The 22,928-nt window shown below is 38.9% G+C and overlaps 1 protein-coding gene across 1 annotated transcript in view; it reads left to right on the top strand.

The window, feature by feature from the left end:
- The window catches only part of RALGPS2 (Ral GEF with PH domain and SH3 binding motif 2), a 113,681-nt gene that overhangs the window by 19,024 nt on the left and 71,729 nt on the right, over positions 1 to 22,928 (top strand). Inside the window, exons 2-4 of the mRNA XM_084291092.1 lie at positions 4,559 to 4,690; positions 7,847 to 7,954; positions 17,799 to 17,849. Coding sequence (XP_084147218.1) covers positions 4,634 to 4,690; positions 7,847 to 7,954; positions 17,799 to 17,849 — 216 coding nt within the window. The 5' untranslated portion in view covers positions 4,559 to 4,633. The remainder of the gene's footprint in view (positions 1 to 4,558; positions 4,691 to 7,846; positions 7,955 to 17,798; positions 17,850 to 22,928) is intronic.

Genomic DNA, 22,928 nt, shown 5'->3' on the forward strand with positions numbered 1-22,928 from the left:
GTTTGTGACCTAGCAAAGAGTTTTGTTTCAAATTGCTGCACAGGAGTTGGAGGAGCACTCAGGAACTCAACACCTAAAACCATGAGCACATCTAGGTGTTCATGTAAGGTGGAAATTTGTGTACAGAATGCATAATTGCTTGTACCTACGTATGCTAAAAGGTATAGATTAATTGGCTCTCTGTATTTACCAAGTTCTAATCAGAAGGGTGGTGAGACATCCCAGCTGCTGAAGTGGTTCCACAAAGTGATTCCAGACAGAAGGATGCGACTTGGCACCCAGGAGATGAAAGCTTCTGTCTTGTGCTCAGTGATTAAAATTACTGTTAATTTAGAAAGTGCCAAGCAATGCTGGAAAAAAAACACAACACAACACAATTCTTGCTAATAATCCAAAGGCTCAGATCCAGAATTGGAATTCAGTCAGTGGCTGCAAGGTTTCATTGAAGCATCTTGAGGGCATGGTATGGAATAGCTAAATCTAGGTTGGCTGCGCTATGTGTATGGGAAATTGAAAACTGCAAAGCCCAATATATTTCTGTTCTTTGTTTTCCGTTCCTAGCTTTTTTTTTTTTTTTTTTTTTTTTTTTTCCTGTAGTGTTTATCAAAATACCAGTGAGTTTCCATGAGCTCAGGAGCTTGATTGCATCTTGAACAGGTCTTTTGGTCTTACAGTTCTTTGGTACCAAGTCTTTGGTAGTGGCTTTGCACTCTTAGTTGATCGTAGTCCGTGCAGGCACTTCGTTCTTTCATTGGGATTAGAGAACAAAACAAGTGGCATTTTGTACAGACATTATGAATAATAGCAAAGAGGAAGTTGATCATCGTAACTCTCGACCTGTTCACTAAATCACACTGGCTATGCTTCCTCAAAGCTCTTCACAGTTCTGGATGTTGACCTTAGGAGGCATTTTTAATGTAATTTCAGGGTCATATTTTAAAATGTTGTTTGCACAGTGTGTTTTGAAAAACACACGAAGCAAAGTACTGTTAGAATTTGACCAATGCTGCGACAAGAATATCCCTGGATTCTGCACTGGAAAGGATTTGAGCTCAGGTGTCCTGTTGGGCATCTTGGTATAATGGTCCCCAAATACTGCCTTGGGTGAAGGAAAACTGAAAGCTGTGCCTGCTTAGTCTGGACATTTTTGTTCTTTGCATATGACAAATTTTTTTTTCAGTATTTTTGGGTTGCTTTTTACTATATGGCATACATGGCATGAAGAAATAGGAAGGTACTGCCTAGGGCATCCAACAGCCCAGCTTTCAGACTGGCTTAAAAGCACGTCTCATGCTGCCTATAAAACTTTGAGTTCCACATTCATGAATGCCTTGGTGTTCAGAAAGGCATTTAAACTGAAGAGGAGAAAAACTGCAAGTTCAATTTAATGTAATTCAGTTTTTCTAATCGGATATACTGGGCACACTGACAACAGTGACACCCACTGCTGCAGCCTCAGCAGTTGTTTGTTTCACACTGGCGTCGATCACTTTCTGCTAGTGCTGTTCCTTGCTTGTAGTGGTGGGGAGCAGAAGGGTGCATACCAACCTAAATACTTGATTATTCCACTGCTAGGATTTTTATTTCTCTTGAATGAGATACTGATCACAACTGTTGTCTCAACTCCTTATCCTTACGGAAGGAGCATGGTGCTCTCAGATGCAGTGCAGCTTTCCTAAGCACGCTCTGCTAATGTGGTGAGTTCTGGAACTTTGCAGTTGGTAAATTTGGTAAATGCTGGTTTCTGGCAGCCCAGAGCTAATTCTGCCCCTCTGCTATGTATTCACAGAGTGGGAAGAGGTATTTGTAAATGATTCAGAGGTAATGTCATAAGGTAGCAATGGGCACGCAATCAAGATTGCACGGACACCTTTTGATGATACAGCCTAGTTGGCAAATGTTTTATTTTTGTGATCCCAGCCTCTTTTTAATGCAGGGGTTTCTAAGTGATTTTCTTATATATATTTTTTTATATACTTACGCACCTCATGGTTCTAGCACTCCTGCAGGAGTCTCAAAATCTGAGCTTCAACATACTCTTATTACACAAACCACAAGAGGAGTTTTAGTAGCAGGAGACAAGATGGGCCACTGAATCCCGTGCATAGGCACTTTCTTTAAAAGTACCAGTTTTGCTATGTCATAACAGAAGCAGATAGCATGCTCCAACTCCATTGACAGAACAAACAAGATTTGTTTTGTTTTGGCTGACAGGCTGAGGGAGTTGGGGTTGTTCAGCCTGGAGAAGAGAAGCTCCAGGGAGACCTCCCAGCGGCCTGGAGGGGGCTGCAGGGAACCTGGGGAGGGACTCTGTCAGGGAGCCTAGGGATAGGACTAGAGGGAATGGCTTTAAACTGTAAGTGGGCATGTTTAGATTAGATGTAAGGAGGAAATTCTTTACTGTGAGGGTGGTGAGGCCCTGGCCCAGGCTACCCAGAGGAGCTGTGGCTGCCCCAGCCCTGGCAGTGCCCAAGGCCAGGCTGGATGGGGCTGTGGGCAGCCTGGGCCAGTGGGAGGTGTCCCTGCCTGTTGCAGGAGAGGTGGAACTGGGTGGGCTGCAAGGTCCCTTCCAACCCAAAGCATTCCGCAGTTCTGTGATTCCAGGAAAAGTTAGCTTTCACTTTTCCTTGGTTAGAAACACTTCTCCCCAGTTCCTTTTTACCCCCAGGGGAAGGGAACAGAAGTATCTGTGAGACAAGGGTGTAGCCCTTTGCTTAAGGTTGGTGTTGTATGATACGTTTATAGGCAGTGTAGTAGGATGACGTTGTGCAAACTGACAATTTTCTTTATAATGAGTGATTAAAAACATGAGCTAAAGGTTAGTTTTTCAGTAGAGAATAAGATTAAGTTGGGACAACAAAACTGTTTTGGACATTGGGAGAGCCTGAAAGTGATTTTGGAGAACTCATATTTCTGTCCTCTGCTGTCACTGGATGAAAGAAAATTACGACATGTTTTAGAAACCATTTCTTTGCTTTTCTGTTCAGTAAATGAACAGGGTATGGAAAAGAAGCATGGGGGAGCTAGAACTGTGCTGTGTGAGATGGTCTGGCAGGTAAGTTGGGTAGGAAAGGAAGACGGTGACAAAAACAGAGTTTGCAAGCCAAACAGGAGTGTTTGTTTTTTTTTTTTTTTCCCCTTTCTTATGGACTGCACTTAGAATTTAGCTGGTATTTTTAATGGAGGTAACGTAATCTTAATTACAGTGTATGGGCTGGGAGTATAACGATAGGCGTGTAGTGTTTTCTGTGTTGTGAATCAGATCAGCCCCATCAAAGTTTCTTAAAACAAACAAACTAAGACCCTAGCATGTGTGTGGCTGTTCCAAGCTGTGGAAGTGTAGCACAGGGTAGGTCAGACAAGGACTACTGCTACCCAAAAATACCTAGCAGCTGTAGTGTTTGGCTGGAATTCACAATTGGTTCTCTGTTTCAGTTGACCTCCTTTGTGTATTGCATTCTGACAATGACATTTTAAAGTTATTGCTTTTATTTTATTATTTAAATATTGCAGCTTCTTGCCTTCCAGACTTGTTTGTCTGATATAGCTGTTTTGTCGCACTTGGAGACAGAGGTTTTCAGATGATTTTATTTGTTTTGTGATATAGAGGTCTTAAATATCTGATGCAGTAATACTTTCTTCTTGTCATGCCATATTGCTCAGCTACCTGTCACTTAACTTTACCATTTATCTTCAGCCTGTGTAACAGTCCTGGCGTCAAACTACAAACCAAAAGTGAATTTCAAAAATAACAAATTCAGGAGCAGTCATTCATTATGAACATACACCTATGAAAACTGTTGTGTAATCTTTCTCACACTAGAGGGCACTAGCATCTCATGAAATTTAAGCCCAAGCCAATTTTTGTTCTGTCTGTTACACGTACATATTGTGTAGTCTTACTCTTTTCATGTAGCATATGCCAAAGACTTCAATTTCTTCATGGCCTTTTCTCTGGAGAAATGAAAACTGAAAGTATCCTTGCAAGGATGCATCAAAAGTTAGTGTGTGGGATTTTCCAGTGTGCATGCACGTGTTTTTATTTCCAATTGGTAGTTTGGGTAGCTTGTGGACAAAAAGGTAAATTCCACTTCTATTCTTAAATTATGATATTATTAATGTGATAATTTTGGATTAAAGCTGATGAATAGGTGTTTAAGATAAGGAATCATTGGATAACTTCTTAGAGAAGCTGTATAGTAGAGGTAACATCTGTAATATACTTCTATAAAGCTTGTTATCAAAGGAAAAGAATCATACATGAACTGTGCTGCAGGCCAAGCTTTGTTGGGGTTAATGCATATGTTTACATGTTGATACTTGGCACATAGAGAAGAGTATAGAAAAGAATATGAAGGCCTATGCTAGCAGTAAGAAGCTGATTGCCATGGAACCTTCCGTTGTTCCTCACACATTAAGCAGGTAATTGTGGAATATGCATCTGAGGCTGCAGCACACTGAGGCCCAAACATTTTGGGAGTTATTTTTTTTTCCAATGTTGAATCTTGTTTAAAACGCTTGAACAAACTGCCTTCTGATCGACTTTTTGTTCTTGTAGGAATGATCATTCAGTTGCCTTGGAGATGATCCTTCTGCTGTAAATGTAGGGACGAGGACTAATGGTGTGGGCAGGATGGATCTAATGAACGGGCAGTCAAGCAGTGTTAATATTGCAGCTACTGCTTCAGAGGTAAGGATTGTAAAACTCAAGAGGTACTGAAAATCATAAATACTCAGTTCTTTAAATGTACCCAAAAGTAATCTTTTCTTTTAACAGGTCTGGCACAGGAAATTCATGTTTAAACGGATATATTGGTTTTATGTGCCCCAGTTTAGATGTGAATAGAGTTCTGACCTTTGTATACCAACAGAAAGCATGAACTCACATTTACAGCCTTGCCATAGCCAGTAACTGCCTTTTCTGTGCTCTTTCCATCACATCTAGACAAGGAAGCTTTTCTTTTCAAGTTTTAACAATAATAGATGCTCTTAGTGCACTAAGCTGGGCTGGCAAGGCCTGTGGGAAATGTTCTCGCCTTTGACAGGTAGCGTGTGCGTGTTGGGGCAGTCTGACAGTGATTTTTCATATTTTGAAGTTAATGTAATTTTCCATTTGCCATCTACTTATTAAGTGAGTGGGGGGGAGGTAAGTACCAGAAGGTTTTGATTATTTTTTATTATTTTTTTTTGCCAGTGAGGATCTGTTTGAGAGTCTTAGCACTGATAGAGGGCTTACAGGATCTGTTTTTTCAAAACTCCTGCAAATCACTCCCTTGTTAAGTATTGTTTTCTAATGCCTTGTATTACTGGAATGATGGGAACTTAAAATCTGCCCTTAGTGTATTATGAGTAATATTTCCAGATGCACTGTTTCTCTTTAGGGTGGCATGCCTTGGCTTGTACAGATGTACAAAAAGAACCAAAGCTTTCTGCTTTGAAAGACAGTTATTTTACTGCTGATGAATATTTTCAGGTTTTGTTTTTTTTTTTTTTTTTTGTCAAATTGCAAATGTGTTCTTAACACGGTAGACTTCATTTTGTCTTTTTCCCCTCTTTTATTTAAAAGACAATGTTCGTGAACACTGCAAATGAGAGTGACACAAGCCACAAAGTCCAGAAAAAGGTTGCTTCCTTCAAAGAATATTTGAGCCTTGAAGATGTTCATTTCATATGTGTATTACAAATCTGTTTTAATAGTAGGGCTGCATGTGTGCTATGCACTTGTGCGTGTGGATGGGAATGGAAAGTAGTCCAAACAAGGTGAAAGGAATAGTGTTGTGTGATTGAAAAGAATCAAGTATCTCCACCAATTTCTCAAGTATTGTAATTCCCTTAATATGAATTGTTGAATTGGCACTTGTTGGCACGTAACTGGAAAGGTTTCGTAGAGGAAAGCTCTCATCTTACTCAACAGGAGTCTTGACTGTTTACGTGTTGTCTGGTAAAAATTAAGTAAAATACATTTAAAAGTTGGGATTAGGAGTGTAATAAAGACGGGACATAAATCTGCTTTCAGCAGGTGTCTTTTTTTTTTTTTTTTTTTTTTTTTACTAACTGGGAAATGTTTCTGAAAATGTAGTACAATGGTTACTGAAAACACGCATCTGATTTGGAGTTTTTGGTGGTGTTTCCAAAGCCATTTTTTTTCAGAGAGATGGTACTGTCAGAAGAAGCTCACTAAAACCGGACATTAAATGAGCATGAATATTCTTTATCTGTTTTTGCAACGAAAATGCTGAAATATGGACAAGAGTTTAAATTTCAGCTGGCTGAACTCTCAAGGAGTTCAAATGCACTTGTAGTAATTGGGAAGCCAAAGTCAAAATAAATAGTATAGTCATAAAATACTGTTAGGTTTTCAGGAGAAGACATTAGAACAAGAGAACTGTTTGCCAGCATTGGTGACAGCGTGCTATCTATCTCCCCTTCTGTCTTGGCATCAGCAGACTTGATGCAGGATGTTACTGGAAGCACGGTGAAAATGGCTTCCACGGTGAAAACACTCGTTTGTATGCATGTTGTGCATATGACCCATACCCATGATCTTAAGTTTAGAACATTAGCAGTAAAATTACAAGGACTGTCAGAAAGTGCCTACATTATGTGGGTCGAAGTCTAACGTTTTCAGCTTTCCAGGAGGTGTACACCCCTGCGATACCTCCTAGCAGGCGTTAGAGTGGTTAAGGATGTATCGGTCTCCAACATAAGACTGGTTTCTGGTTTGTGTTCAGTGTGCTTTGCTGCAGTGGAGTTGGAGCTCCCAACAAGGGCATGAGCACTCCGTGCATCACTGCTCGATTTCTCTCTCTCCAAAGTCTCCAAAACAAAGTATTAGCAAATCTGATGGGGGAGCTCTGTTAGCACTTAGGTCCAGGCTATGCTGTTGCTGAAGCTTATAGATGTTACACTGTACTTCAGGCAAGCATAGTGGCTGCTGAAGAAGTGTTAAAAGCTCATACAGTTACTGACTGTACTACTTGTGGTCCCTCATGATGCTTTTTGTTCATGTCTCATCTCATTTCTTCCTCTTAGTCAGGAGTTTGCTTTATACCAGGCTTCTGAAAGTGAGAAAAAAATAAGCAAACAAAAAATGCTTAGCTTTACAGGTCTCCACAGGAGAGCGGGGAGCAGAAAAATTGCATGCTGCATGCATATTTCTGAGTTAGATACATCTGGGGCTCAAATGTGAGATGTACATCTGGATATGACATCTCAACCTCTGTGTGAAAAAAGTGTGATGACTGAACAGAATCTGTATACCAATGGAAGTGATTATTTGTAACGCAGATGTATTGTTTTCGTATTGAACAAAGTGTTAATTTTTGAACAATATTTGTATTTTTTCAAGGAAGCAAATACCTGTATGTTCTAGATACTGATTCATGAAATAATCTAGGTTGGATCTGGTATCTCTGCCAGATTTGAGTTACTACCATTCAAAAAAACAAACAAACAAACAAAAAACCCTAATTGTTATGCTAAGCTTCTTAGATGCAAATGCATTCTTTTGGGGCAGACCTTGTCTTTTTTTCCTCATTAGTGATTTTTTCTGTAGTTCAGATTTTGATTCTTCTTGTTAACTTTTTCTCAACAAAACTGAAATTTAATTACATCCTGAAATACGTAAGGGTTGTGTATTGAGAAGTGCTTTTGAAGTCCGTTGAAATCAGATTGAGAGTCTTTGAATCAAGTGATCTTTGTTAGGAGACAATAAGTCCCGCGGATTTTTTAATTGTTAATTTGCCCAATAGAAAAAAATGTGATGTTAGAAAAGGAATTTTGATCTTGGCAGTGTAAACAGATGACAAAACCAAAATATCATCGGTAGTTTTGTTTGTTTTTGCAGAAGAGTAGCAGTTCTGAATCTTTGAGTGACAAAGGTTCAGCGGAACTGAAGAAGAGCTTTGATGCAGTGGTATTTGATGTTCTGAAGGTTACACCAGAAGAATATGCCGTAAGTAATTTTTGTTAGTTGCTGTGTAATTTTTTCAATTTTCCCTACCCTTCCCCCTTCCTCTATGTTTCGCAACTCATTTCCACCATTCTTGGGTTTCAAAAATGTATCCTGTCCTGTACTTCATTGTCTATATTCAGGTTAATGTTGAGTAGTCTTTTGGGGCTAGGCTCTCCAGGTATTTTCATGTTACTGTGTGCAATGCAGACCAAAGATCCTTTAAATCTGTACGATACACCATAATTCTGAGATGCACGTAGTAGCTGCAAGGATATACTTGATCTGAACTTGTTTTTTTTCTTTCTGGAGGAGTTTAATTTAATCCTTTTGATGGTTTGTTTATTTATGCTGATTGGTTTAATGAAGGTACAGATTCATTTTTTTTAATACAGCCATTCCTGCATAATGCCCAGCCAGTGTCAGACACCGGCAGATGGTACAGCACATCCCAGCTGAAGTCGGTGACAATTTCTGATGACATTTAGTGGGGCTAGAAAATTTTCACTCTTGTTATTACAAAATAGTCCTGTATTAAAATAAGCAGTGGTATCATAAAAACTGTTTATAACTTCTGCCAACACTAGTAGGGAATTCAACTTTTTTTTTTTTTTTTTTTTTTTTAACTTTACAGAGGAAAACTTTTATGACTGGCTTGTATATGGACTGTATGGGTGGTGTTTTTGTTGTGTTACAGAAGGCCCACATAACATTCAGTTGTGTTGCTGTTTCAACTCTTCTGCAAAACAGCACTGGTAGTAGTTCGATTGGACACCTGTTGGCTGTGAGTCAGTATTGTAGGTTCGCAGGATGAATCTCTTAGTCCATCACAGTACGGAAATATTTAAGCTCAACAGTAACAAATCAACAAAACTTTGTTGCTTGTACATGTTCCTACTGGGGATAAACATAGAACATCAAGCCTTCCAGTTAATGGTCTCTGGTAGTACATTGGTTGTAAGACTTCTGTTAGAAGTTATGCATGAATAGAAGAAGTCACCTCTCAATCACGTCCTTCTCAGCCTTGGATCTTATCAAGGATTCTTAGTGCATTTATGATGCTTGCATTCCTCTTCAGGAGGGTGCAAAGCCCAAAACCATAGTCTGTGTGGAGCTGCTGCCATGGACTTGGACAAAATGAAAAGGTGCTTTGTTTGGCATCTCCTTTCATAGGCCTCTTGCTCTTTTAAATGATCTCTCCTTTGCAGAAACTTTTAACTTTCACGAGTATTCTAAATATTACCTGTTATAAATGCTATCCAATATTAATATTTTTATTAAAATCTATAGTGAAATCTGGAATGTTTACTGTTTTCATATCGGGCTTCAAACTAGGTACAGTTCCATTTACAAATACAATTCTTTTATTTCAACATTTCCCATTATGATTATGCACATGTGATTGTAGTCTGGGTTTATGCAACCTGGTGTAATATTGTTGTTTTCTCAGTTTCTCCAAAAAGAAAACTATATCTTTAGTCTCAGCCTTCTGTAATATTTATTTTCAGGCCTTGTTTGCTGTAAACTGGTCTGAAATATCTTACAGCATTTTAAACAGTTGAGCAAAATTTCCAGTAGTCAGTGAACAACCCTTGGGCAAGATAATAGTTAATTTCTTTTTTAATCATGTTTCTGTAAACGGCTGTACTTCCTAGTTGATATTTAGTTCTTCAGGTAAACTTACCTTATTTTTTTCACTAGCACTTGCTTAATTGCTGTCTTTTTGTGGTCATTCTTGTTGAATGTTGTGAAAATAGGTAAATTTGACAAAAACTTGAGTACCTTGGCAGAAAAACACCTTTGACTCACTGTAGTTGTTTTTTTTTTTAATTGCTCATTTCCTTATTCTTCACATTCTTAGTCCTACCGTAATGGAAAAGTGTAAAATCTTCACCAGGATTTCAGTGCTGATCTGAAGACAACCAGAGTGATACAGTATGGTCAAGCTCTTCAGGACACCAGCATCAATGAGAATGCAAAACTGTGCTAGTGAGGTTTTCATTATAACAGTGGGTTTGTACCTCTCAGCTTAGACACGGATATGTTACCAGTTGCTTTTTCAAACTAGAAAAAGTTTGTAGCATAGTGAGAACTTCTGGTAAAAAGAGGTGTAGTGTAGACTACTGACATCAGTGATTTACCAAAGACTGAATTCTGTAACCAGCAGTAGATGAATACAGGTTTCAAAATAGTATATTTTTTTTCAAGTGGTGAACTGAAAAATAAGTTATGGATTAAGTACTTTATGTGTGAGAGACAAGATAAAAAATAAAGCTGGTAAAACAGCAGGAAAAGTAAGTTGCTGCACAAGAGTTAGACAGCTGTCTAATAAATTGCTAGATTGTTTTGGCTCGTAGGAAAAAAGAATTTCAGTGCATAGATGCCATAAAGGTGAGAGTTAACTGATACAGTCAACATCAGCATTGGGAAGTCTCATCTCGTATCTGTTGTGTTGCGTTTTGATGAAAGCAGGTAACTGTGTACAGGTTGTTACAGTTATGCTGAGGACAGAAGAGCAAAAATCTGAATGGTATTTAGCTGAAAAGATACTGGAAACAGGATTTCTGCTGGTAGTTTTAGTGCCAGGCTGAGACACAAAGCTGCCTTCTTAGCTCTCGTGTTAGGGTTGTTCCTTGAAATCTTAATCTGTTCAGTCAGTTGGTGGGTGAGTAAGAGACAAGAGGGACTGGAAAAGCTATTGCTTGCTTACCAAGTCAAAGAAGTCTAACTGTAGATATCGGTGATTTTATTTTCACATTCTTGCCTTTGGCAGTCACCCACCAGGAGCATTGTGCCGAAGGTGCAGTTGGTGTGCCATTTTGTGACGGCCTGTTGTCTGGACTCTGAGCAACTTTGACATGCACTCCAACCCTTCCAGGGTTCTGTCTTGCACAGTAACAGCAGTGATTATTGTAATAAACATGTAATATTGCACTTACACTGTTATGAGCAACCACGTGTTGTAAGTTCTTTGTAAAGTTAAAGGGCCGTGTTGCAGCTGGAACAGGTGAGATCTTCAGGCCTAGCTGCTGCTGTTGGAAACGAATGTATGGTCTGCTATACATGCACAGAAAAAGCAAAGCTCCTGGGAAGATGTATTGAATGCCTGCATGCTTCGTAAACCTGGGGGAAAAAGAATGCCATTCAGTGAGTATAAAGCAGGATATGTTTGTTTTCTGCGAGGGATTCTACAGACAGATTTCTAGCTGTAACTAATAGGAGTCTGTCTCTAAATACCTGCTTTTAGGCTGATCACTGCTCACTTCTTTATTAAACAGCTGAAAGCCACAAAGCGACTTGGTGCCAGCATTACCCACTGGTGCCTGGCCCTGTAGATGCAACCATTCAGCGTGTTTACAGGGTAGGCAGAGCCACAGTGAATGCTGGCCATTTTTTTTGAAGGGAGATCTGTGGTTTCGAGCGTCCAGGGCACAATTTGTGGGGGAGGGATATGGTAATGGGGCAGTGGCAGCAGAAAGCGGGGCTGGTGAGACTGAAAGAAAAAAGAAAAATGCTTTGGGAACTTGAGCTCCAAATTAAGATGCTGGCGAACCTCAGGTTGAAGAAATATTTATTTTTTTGCTTTACGGTAAATTCTTGCTCTTTAGACTGCTACTGTTTAATTATTTGACTGTTTATTACTTTTTGACTCGCATTTCCATTTTATACTTCGACTTAGCCACGGCGGTGTAAATATTTGAGGTAGAATTAAGGGAAGCGCAGCTGTATAAATCCATTGCTTTTTTTTTCCCACCTAGTTATCTAAGAAGGATTCTTTATGCTTTGCCATAGTCTCTGAAAGCGTTACAAAGTAAGTTTGGTTAAGATGTATGTCTATTTCTCCTTGGGATTCCAGTTGAGCTTTGTCAAATGGATGTTGGAAGAAATATTGCTTATTTTGGAAACAATAAGGTCATTTTAAAGTTGTGTAGATGAAACAAGGATTTTTTCTCAGAGGCATTCTTGTGACAGTTATCGAGACACCTATATCTGGAGAAAGAGCACGAATGTGTGTTTTGTAAATGAAGCGTGTAATGCAAGTGCAGAAACAGGTCTCGAGGTGTGTGGTGTCCAACAACTCCTTTTTTGCCACTTCCAACAGAACAAAAGTAACTTAAACTGGCCCAAGGTTCCCCATAGGAGACCTTCCTCTGTCCAACAGATCCAGCATCTCCTCTACGAGGTCCTGCGCAGCTCCTGGGGCTGGCTGTCAGTGATCTGGCAAGTTGTCCGCTGCATCTGCGAGCAGCTTGATAAAGTGATGTACTGGGCCTAGGAGCATTTGCTTTAATAACAATAAAATAAAATCTGTTTGTATGTGTTCCCGTTAGCTTTATTTTACAGAAGAATATTAATAAATAAGTATTTTCCCAAGGAGAGGAAGAAGCAGCGATTTCAGTGTGTGGAAGAACTATTAGTGACAGAAGTTCTGGAGTGGACTTTGTGAGAAAACAAGTAGGGTTTCAGCACAGGAACTCCAATCCCCCAGTGTTCATCTTGGGCAGTAGAATTATTTTACTACAGATGCAGTGCTTAACAGAGGCTTAGCTATTTTTTCAGTGAGGGAAAAGTATTCTGGCAGCCCAGAGAGACAGTGCTAAGCCAAGTTGGAAGGCTTAAATATATTTCCTTCTAAAAATTCAGATTAAGGAGCAATTTATGAAGTGCTGCCTGAACCAACATGGCTTCAAGGAAAATCAGATTATGGCAATGTTCTTCAATAACCGAAATACAGACTTTTTTTTTTTAAATCTCAGACAGAAACTTAGTTTTTCTTTTCACAATGAGGGTTTCTGTCAAGGAGCTATGGGATGTGCAGTGTCCTTGTGGGGTAGGTACATGACTGGAGAACTTGTAGTACAGTAAGCAGCCTGGTTAAAGAGTTGATGCTTGCGAAGTCTAGGGACTAGAAAAGTGGGATTATAGTCTGGATCAAATGGGAGATTTTGTATGGGAGCATGGAGAGGAGCTTGATGCAGTGGCGTTAACTGCAACTAGAAGTTCCTAAGTTACATGGGTTTTGAAAGGAGAGTAGTCGCATGTGTTCACAGAAAAGCAAGAAGTAATTTTGAGGAATACTTTAAAATTTAATTTCATTGACGTCCATATTTGTCAAAGCAGCAGCACAACGACGAGTGGTTCTTATTCATCTGGATGCAAAGTTTATAGCGTCCTAGCCTTGCCTTAGAAGAGGGGTAAATCTCTGTATATGGACCTGAAGCTACGTGGTCATTATTTTAGTATGTTGACGTAGTTAGTTGTTAGTAAGTCCAATCTCTCAACACCCAGGAGAGCTAAAATATTTTTAAACTCTGTTGTTGAAGAGTGTCCCCACGCAAGGTCTTAGCAGTGCATACAAAAACTCCTATGGTTGTGCCAGGGAGGCTGGGGGGACATTATCTTCCCTCTAACATGCCTATATCGGAATTGCAAGATTCACCATTCCTTAAAGATGGTTTTCCCTTGTAGGGTTCCTCAAGTGACTGAGGATCTGGAAGGACAGTAATTATACACTTAAACAAAAACCTAATCATATTCTAGAATTGTTCTCAAGATCTAAAGCCAATTTGAGAAAAAAAAATGTTCAGCTCTTTCATTGCCTGAGTGATGAAGAACTTCTTTAATATATAGATGAAGTCGATAGCCATATCACTTCTGAAAGGGCAGAAAATACTAAGCTGCTGCTGCTTCTTTGTCTAATCAAAATGCTTCTTTAAATCAAAGTCTTGAATTGTGCATGTGACTTTTTAATGCATGCAGCTGAGAGCTCAAACAAAAAAAGAAACCACAAACCAGAGGGGGTTATTGTTGGCTTGTTTCATGCAACAAATCGATGTGAACACTTGAAATTTTTAGTTAGAGTATTAAACCATTGAACCGCATTCAGGAGAGGGAGATATCCAGGAATTTGTATTGGCTGGATTAAGGAACTGAAATGAGAGAAGTCAGTGCATTGTATCGCTTCGCTACAAAAACCAAGTTAGTGGCTTTGTTTATGGGTTTAAATTCCCCATGATTTGGCCATGGTATAATTTTTTTTATAAGGAGAGTTGAGCAACAGCATCCAACAAGTATTACACATTATTTTCTAGGCTTTGTCATTTCAAGTGGGCTGATTAGAATAATGGCCTTTCACTTTGCTTTATTTTTGGCTTCGCAGTGAGCGAGGACCTTTAAAAGGGTAAAAATTTACAGAAGTGTTAGACTTCTGAATATGAATGAGTAGATGTTTTTAAAAAAAATCTTGCTTTGTCAGAGGTTTAAAAAACTCATGAGTACACTGCTATATCTATGAACCCAAATGGTTTTGTACCCATCAGCTTAGGGGTTCAGCTAGCAATTGTTTGCTGCTTTCGAGCTGTGAACAGCTGAAGTGTTTGAAATCCTTAAGACACTGCAGACTTTGTAAGGAAAGAACCTGCATAAGGGATATTTCTTCAACAAGTGCTAAAGTAAATGCTAGTGTTGTAACAGATGGATACTGCTTTTAGTGAAGGTAATAAAATGTGTAAACCAAATGAGCAAAAAACTCACTTGCCCATTCAAAAAAAAAAACAACAACAACAAAACAAAGCAAAACAAAAAAACAGCAAACAGAAACAAAACCCCAACTCCTGCTGTATCTTTTGTTCTCAGACTTGTCTTCTGTGTGTTGTGATACTGGTAACAGTCATTTCAAATCTTTTAGTAATGAGCATTAATCTTGAAGTTTGGCATGTGTAATTTTGTTCATTTTATTTATGTATAACGTTAATATACCGTTCTCTATTTGAAGTGTGTGCATGTCTTCTGATATCAGAATTGTGGTACAAAATTAAAATCAGTCTTTGTCATAATTTGCTGATGTTGATCTTCAAGTAATAATTTGTTTAGGAATAAACATGAAGCAAATAACATTCTGACTTAGCTAAGGCAGTTCAGATTGGTAAAGAACACAAATTTTTCCTGAGAAGAAATAAAGCATTGGGTTTTAATCATACTCTCTTCTGCTTTTGTGTGAACAATGAATTGGCTTTCTGGTTCATTTCCATTCCACCGCTGTAATCGTGTTTCAGTGAGGAGGATTTGCACATAAATGTTAGCGATCACTGCAATGCCAGTTTTCTTGGTTTTGTTCATTTGGTAAGGATGTTTTAATGTCCTATACTCAAGCTTTACTTAATTTTATTTTTAAAAAAGTGTATTAAATTTGATTAATGGTTCCAAAAAGTTCTCCAGACAGCCTGCCTCTTCTGCTTTTTAACCTGAAGTTATTTTGATTTCACCTCACCTGTCAATTTCCTAATTCATTTCTTATATTGAGAAGCACAATGCTACATTTAGTCAGGTATTTACCAAAGACAATATATTTCCCAGAAGGCTTGGCATGGTTTAGCAGACAGATGTAGACTAAATATGGAGTTACATGAACTTGTGTTTCAGGATTGGGGTCTTGCCCTTGGAAATCAAAAATAAGTCAATTCTTGCTTATGTGTGGATGCTGTATGGTTGAGGGGATTGGGTGAGAAAAATGAATTCACCCTTTCCTTCTGTCCCCGTATCTCTTGCGTGGTGTCTGCAGGTAAGAAAGTGCAGTCCCCTGGTGCTTACGCCTGCACAGCTGTGGTTACGTGGTTAGGTGCTTCCCAGGGCTGCAAGAGCTTTGGTACTTCCTAGCAAATGGGAGCTTAAAATATCAGGCAAGTTTGTTCTACACAGTGGTACAGACTTGCTGTGTGGTATTTAGATAAGTCCAGTGCTCGTAGGGAAGCAATTTCCTATGCATTTGCAGTTTCTGATGTTAAACTTTTAAGTAGGATTTAGGAATAATTGGATTAAACTTTAGACTGGTAACAGTTTCTCCCGTGTCTGGATGAGGAGCATGTATTCTGTATTTCTCTCTTTAATAATCCATTTAGCTGGTATCTAGACTTTGGACTCTAAGCTTGGAGGCTTATTAGGTGTATTTTCCTTCATTCTGAAAACTCTCATATCTGGAAAAAAAAAATGTATTTATTGTTAAGCCTCACAACTTTCTTAGGACAAGTTTTCTCTGAATACCCCTTGGTTATTAGCTTCAAGTCTGTTTTAACTTTAGAAATCCGTTCACAAGGTTGTTCTTGCTCCCTTCCTAACTATCGTGCTTTTGGAGAAATATCTTTGTTCTGTCTGTTTGTCAGGTGCCTTTCCCTGCCCAAGTAAAGCCATGCCTTACCCATTTGTGTCCTCAAAACAGCCATAAACACAGATCTCAATAAGAGGGCAGACTATTAAATTACCAAGATGAAGCTCTTTGCTTAGCCAAGTACAGTGTAACATAACCCAGAACGACATCTGTAATATGTAGGAGTTTCTGATGCTCTTCTGTGGGTAACGGAGGGCTCTGGCTGTGCCCTTCGCCTGTAGCAGGGATTGTCAAGCGTGTTGTGGCTTTTGGCAGGGTGTTAACTTCTCTCCAAGGGCTCTCATCCTTCACCTGGTAATCTCCTTGGGTTAGGAGAAGGTGGGATTAAAACCCACCAGTATGGCCTGTTCCTGCATTAAAATAAAAAAGCAAAGCGAAGTTCATTAACCACATTTGGAATAGTTTGCGTTGTCTGAGCACAGTTTCACAAATTTGCCCGCTTCCCTTGCCGGGAATGACATGTAGCTCTCAGGACTTCTTGTGTTAAGCTGAAATTGCCCTTCTTGAAAACTTTTTGTCGAGATTTCTGCATTTGTAACCCTGATGATCTCCTGTTTAAAAACAAACAAACAACTGAATGCTGAATCAGTCTCCAACTTTAGCACAAGAAGCCATTTTTTCCCCTTCACGAGTAGGTCCCTTGTTAATAAGAGAAGAGCTTGAGATAGGCTGCTTCTAGTTCAGAAGGCATTCTTTTGGTTTTGGCAAAAGTTTGTTTATTTTTACTGTAGTTGCTATGGGTGGAAGGGCGTAGAGTTTAAGTTGAAGGAAAAGAGTATTTTCCTGTTTTTCTGCTCTGGGTTGAGTTAAATTGATCTGATCTAGTCTCCCTTGAATACAAGTTTAGAAAAATGTTGTCTAGGTGTAGAACATAGATTGGAAGAAGCAGGGAAAATAGCTAAGCAGCTTGCACCTGCTGAAACTGAGTAAGGTCTCTGGATTCACTGCCGAAAGGATATTTTGATATCCAACTTGGATAGCACTGGTGTTTGTGGGCTACCTTACAAGTTCTTTGAAAAAGGTGATCTCTTCCTATTGGGTTTATAGGCAGACAGCAATTCTAAACTGTTTAAAATAAGGCTCTGAATATGTTTAAAATCACAAAAAGTAAACATAAACTTTTGTGAGTGCTGCTTTACCCCTTTCAAAGCTAGACAGACATTGTAAACAAACTTGCTGATTCTGACTCAGTGGAAGTGCGATAGCTGTGTTTAACTGTTGCTGTGCAACTGCAGGATTACTCAGCTTTGCTATTTAGATGGGTCAAATATGGTCCAAGTATCAACTGCAGATTTTGGGGATGTTTCAATAGAGTTATGTAATGCCTAGACTGAGAATTCAGAGTCTGAAGAGAAACTGTGCTCGGGTAACTGAAGTTAGGTCCTTATATTCTTGGATAGGTCGTTATACAGCATTTCTAAACTCAAGCTCTGACTTGCATATATAGCTGCTCCTGAGAATAATTTCTCATAATTTGTTTATTTTATTAAATGTAAAGTTTGGAGCGCTTTGGTTTTGCAGGATGGCTGTGTGGTGAGAGCCAAAACCTCTTAAACATGCTACTAAATTAAAGTGAAATAACAGTAAAATGCAATGGAACAAGTACACTTTTTCTCCAGCAGTGCAGCAACTTAATAGGATGCAAAGTTAATTTTGAACTTAACTTATGATTTCTTATTTCAGGGTCAGATAACACTAATGGATGTCCCTGTATTTAAAGCAATTCAACCAGAGGTGAGTAGTTCACTGGTTTTCTTTTCGAACTTAAAGGAAAAATATTATGCATAAACTCCCAAATTGCGAAGTGTGAGTAGGCTCAATGAATATAAATGTTCTTTGGTTTCTGTAACTCTTTGGCAGATGGGTTTTATAATACAAAAATGTCTGGAACTAGCAGTTAGTTTGGGGAATGCCCTGTTGGTATTTAAATATGTTCAACCAGTGCTAGAGATGAAGTATCTGCTTTTTAGTGTTTGAATGATAAACATCTTGATTTGACAATTTCGATCAGAATGTTTTAGGTTCCAGCTCCTGATAGATCCAAAGAAAAACCAAACTAACTAATAAGCTGGGTGGTACACAGTGTGCCCAAATATGTATTTTAGTTGTCTGAACTGACATTTTCTGTTACTTTTTCTAAGTATTTAACAAATAAACGACAATCCTAGCCTCATTGCTAAGAAACCAATTGTGTATTACTGAAATACACAGGTCAATATATGAAGGTCATGATAAGAAGGAGAAAAGAAAAATACTTATTACGTGTATTACAACAGAACCAAAAGCAAATAGCAGCCCCTCTCTAAGTACAAACGCCACAGTTTGCCCATTACATTGTCAGAATGAATGCAGTGGCCCTCCTGTGCTTTTGCCATTTGTTGTGCTTGGAGCACGCATGCACACCTGTCCCAGTTACACAATGAAGAGGTTCAGAGGTGCTGTTTCACTTTCATAGATGAAGGAAGAGGTTTAATATTTTCTGCAATGTCATGACCTTTGTTCAATAATAGTGTTTTTAACATTTTTGTATGTTGTGTATCAAGGCTAGAGATGCTTTTACAAATAGCTCCATATATCACTTGTATGTTTCAGCTACGCTTTTGGTCCTGACTGTAGTTTAATATAGCTGTTTATATAGGCATTGTTCTTTGTTTCCATACCTTGAAATTATGGAGTAGTTGTATGTTTAATGGAGATAATAGTAGAGCATAAAGACTATATGTAGTCTTGATGCTTGGAGGTGATGTACATGTGCAGCTTATTCATGAGGTTTTTATCATGAATATTTTTTTATCACTTGGCTTTGATTGTGAATAGGGGAACAGGGGTAAGTTTACAGATTGCAGCAATGTGCACTGCTGTAATGAAACGTACCCTGGGACTCAGGAAGAAGTCAGTGAATGTGGGAATAGTTGTCAGCAGTCCTTTTAGCCTCTCCAAGTGGCCAGCAGTAGATGCTTAGTGAGACAGTATGAGAAACCATGTATTTATCTATACATTGATATATCCTTCTGGTGTCAGAAGCTGGAGTCTTGGAACTGCAAGGTGCATCCACATACCGTGCTTAACAGCCCGTGATGGGTGTTTCTTCCCTGACTTCTGGCTAATCCCCTTTGAACTCAATTCTACATTCAACCTTCACAATTTATTGTTATTTACAGTGTATAATATGAAAATGCTTCCTTCATGTGAGCTGTTCATGTCATCCTGAATACAACCTGTGCTGTTCTGATCAGTAGATAACTTCCTTTTGGCCTTTCCTGTGCGAGGCATCTTTTAATTGTGTTGCTGTTGTATCTTTTCTGATCTCCATTTGCAAAAGCAACTCTATTCAGTTTCTTCCTCATATAGGAGAGGAAAAGAATGCATGCCATACTTCATTGTAATATGTTTCTCTGACTGCTTTTTTTTTTTTTTTTAAAAAAAAAAAAAGGCTGCAACTACTGTTTTTTTTTTTTTTTTTAAAAAAAAAAAAAGGCTGCAACTACTGTTGTATTCAAGATATTTGTGATCTGTAGATGTATTGGGATAATACATGGATGTTCTGTGCTCTCTATTATGTTTTTAAGTACCTCCACATTCCTTTCTATTGCAGCCTGGCTTGCACTGATGTTTTCACAATCTTCACAGTAACTACAATAAATTATGAATTTATCATTATTTTGGTCTGATTAACATCTTCCTATGGACATTGTTTCGTACTTTTCAAGGTTTATTTTCATTATTCATTTTATTGTTCACTTTGTCAGTAGTGTAGAAGTCTTTGGGCTCATCAGTCACCTTTAGATTATCAGATTTTACTGGTGGCAGACTTTTGTCATGTCCCTGTTTGTGTGGATCACTAAAGAACATCTTGCTTCCAATAGAGACACCTGCTGAAAAAAATCTTAGTGATGATTACTGCTTGATCACTTCTCTACCCATGGATATATATTTTTAAAGGCTTTATTTTGGTCTGTACATGAAAATGTTGCCATGATTTATTCATGGTTTAGCTTGCATGATTTGAGCGAGCTGTTTCTTCCCCCCACTCTCTTAATCTCCCCCTTCTTTTTTTTCCCCTAAGTTCTTCAAAGAGCTTTCCATTTGATTTCTGGCTTTTGGGGGCATCCTTAGTCTTTTTGATTGGCAGGATATGGCCACCCTCATCTTTCTAATAGGATATCTTTTTTTTAAAAAAAAAAAAAAAAAAAAAAAAAAAAGCTCATCAGAAACTTTCAAGTTGATTTACCCTTTTATCTAATTGATCAGAAATACACACAGAATGTATTTAAAAGCCAAGCTTTGCTGCAGTGTAGGTTGTGTTGTCTCACCCTCCCTACCCCAAAATGTTGCAGTTCTGGATGCTTTTTTGCAGTGCCTCTTCTGTAGTTACTGGGCCTCAAAGAACTGGATATCAAAAAATCAAACCACCAATTTAAATAGCTAAGACTCTTCTTTATGATCTGCTCTTATGGAAGTTCCCCTGCTTGGGCTTGATGGTAATATTTTCTTCCCATTTTTGCTTCCAGCATTGCACAGAGCAAGCAGTCAGCTGCAGAACAAGCAGAAGGGTGCGAGTGAATTAGATACAGTGGCAGTGATCCAGTACTCTTGAACTTGTCATCTGCTGCTCTTTTAAGGTTGATTCTCTGCATCTCAGGTTGTGTTGTATGAGCAAACCTACTGAAAGGCTCTGAGAGATGAGAAGAAATGTCAAGAATGCATATTTGATTTTGTTGGATGTTCTACCTCATTATTATACATAAAGAGGAAAAGCAGAAGAAAATGAAGCAAGTATCTAAAAGGAAAACTGGGGGAGAATAGGAATTACTTTCTAGATGTACTCACCTTTTAAGAAACACATATGTGCCATGTAAGAAATTATGATGCCTTCACTGCAAAATATCTGTTGCCATTTTGCACTTATCACATGTTTGCACAAAGTTGAAGGTGCAGACAGTGTCAAGTGCTGTGTGTCCATCAGCACCCCTTCACAGGTGAGCAGCGGGCTGTTGCCTTGCATCTGACGTGCCTCTGAGTTGTGTTAACTTTCTGTGGAAAAGGACCATGCAGATTAAGTATCAGGTCAGAAGGAACTAGATGCAATTAAAATTAGAAAACAAGGAGACCTCCTCTTAGAAATAGTAATTCTATGTATGTATCTGTTTCACAGCCTAAGATCTTGCACCTGTGCCCACCTGATACTGGAACTCTAATTCTGAATAAATGCAAATTTGAATCTAACCTTAAGACTGCTACTTATGTACCACCTAAAGGTTCATGGTAATTTTTGTTGGTTTTAAAGCCAAACAAATCCACCCACCTCTCATCACGTTAATCACTAATCACACTAGGCCCACAAGCCCCGGAGTCACAAAACCAGGTCTGCTTCTGATACAAAACCCTGCAGTGCAAACCCTTCGCTGTACAGCGCCAGGGTAACAGGTAACTTCTGCCCTGAGCTACCCTAGATTTTTTACTCAGTGATAAGAATTGAAATAGTATGAGGACAATGCCTCAGTCATTAACAAATTACCATGCTTTCTCTAAACCTAATTTAGAGAAACTAATTTAATCTAAACCTAACCTAAAACGATTTTTTCCTGCTGTTAAGGAAGTGTAATCATCAGATGCCAGTAAGGATGAATCACCTTGTGTTATCCCCACGTGCCAAGCTGGGATTGTTCTAATGGGAACCCCATCACTGTGAGAGGCTGAAGGACAGAACACAAACGAGTCTCTTGGATGGCTCCCTCGCCTCTTGGCCAGTTCTTTGCGGCAGGAGCAGCTCAGGGCCACGCAGCTGTCTTGCACGTAGTCATTGAAGGGCCAGCACAAGGACATGGGCATGTGCTTTCCTATGTTGGACAGCGTGGCATTTTCCAGGATAGGTGTTGGTGACAGAACTTGCAATTGACATTTGAACGACTGGCCCTAAACACACAGTTGGGCACTCCACATTTTTCTCATAGGAGCCTCTCAGTCTCCTCTGGTATGTACCAACATGCCAAGGGCTTGAGCAGGTGGGAGAGCTGAAGGTCTCTTGATGGGCACAAGGCTCTTTAGTAGCTTTGGGATTTTGATTGAAGGGACATTAAGAAGTTTCTAATTAAACATAAACGTCAGAGCTCTTTACAATAACATGCTGTTGTGAGGTTACAGCTTACAATATTCAGATACCAGAATCTTTTAAAATAGGACTGTCTTAAAAGGCATAATTATTAGTTACATGTTGAACCATTCTGCCTATGTTACGTGGTAGTTGCATGTATGGTGTACAGCTTCAATAAGTGGTTCTCAATACGGTAATAAAACTGAGAGCACTTCAGAGTGGAAGATGTGGAAAGAAAGCATGAATAAATAATAAAAAAGGCTGTACTTAGCTGTTATGCCACTTTAATTGTGTCTGTACTGGGTAATGTTCCTGATAGTTTCAGTTGGTGCTGTGAAATAGGTTGTATGCTGTGCGTACCTGTGTCTGCTGTGTGTGCTGCTGTGTAGGAATAGGAGAGCTCATCGGTACATTCATTTTTATGGCTCCTAGTCAAAATTCCTCATTGAAATTAAGTGGTAGTAAATAACAATGAATGTGACACAGTTGCCCAGTTGCTAAGTTTTACAGACAGGAAGCACTGTAACTTTTTAGTTAAAGAAATGTTTTTTTCAGGCCTCGCAAATAATTCCTCTTAAAAATTGTACACCATAACAATTTAACAAGATAAGTACACCAATTAACTGACTTCCTATTTTTTTTAAGCAGGTCTCCTTGCTCCATTTAACTCCACAAGATATTTCTTAAGTGCTGACTGTTCAACTTAAAATAAAATTCCC

Source organism: Netta rufina, assembly GCF_964035555.1.
Source record: "Netta rufina genome assembly, chromosome: 8".
NCBI lineage: Eukaryota > Metazoa > Chordata > Aves > Anseriformes > Anatidae > Netta > Netta rufina.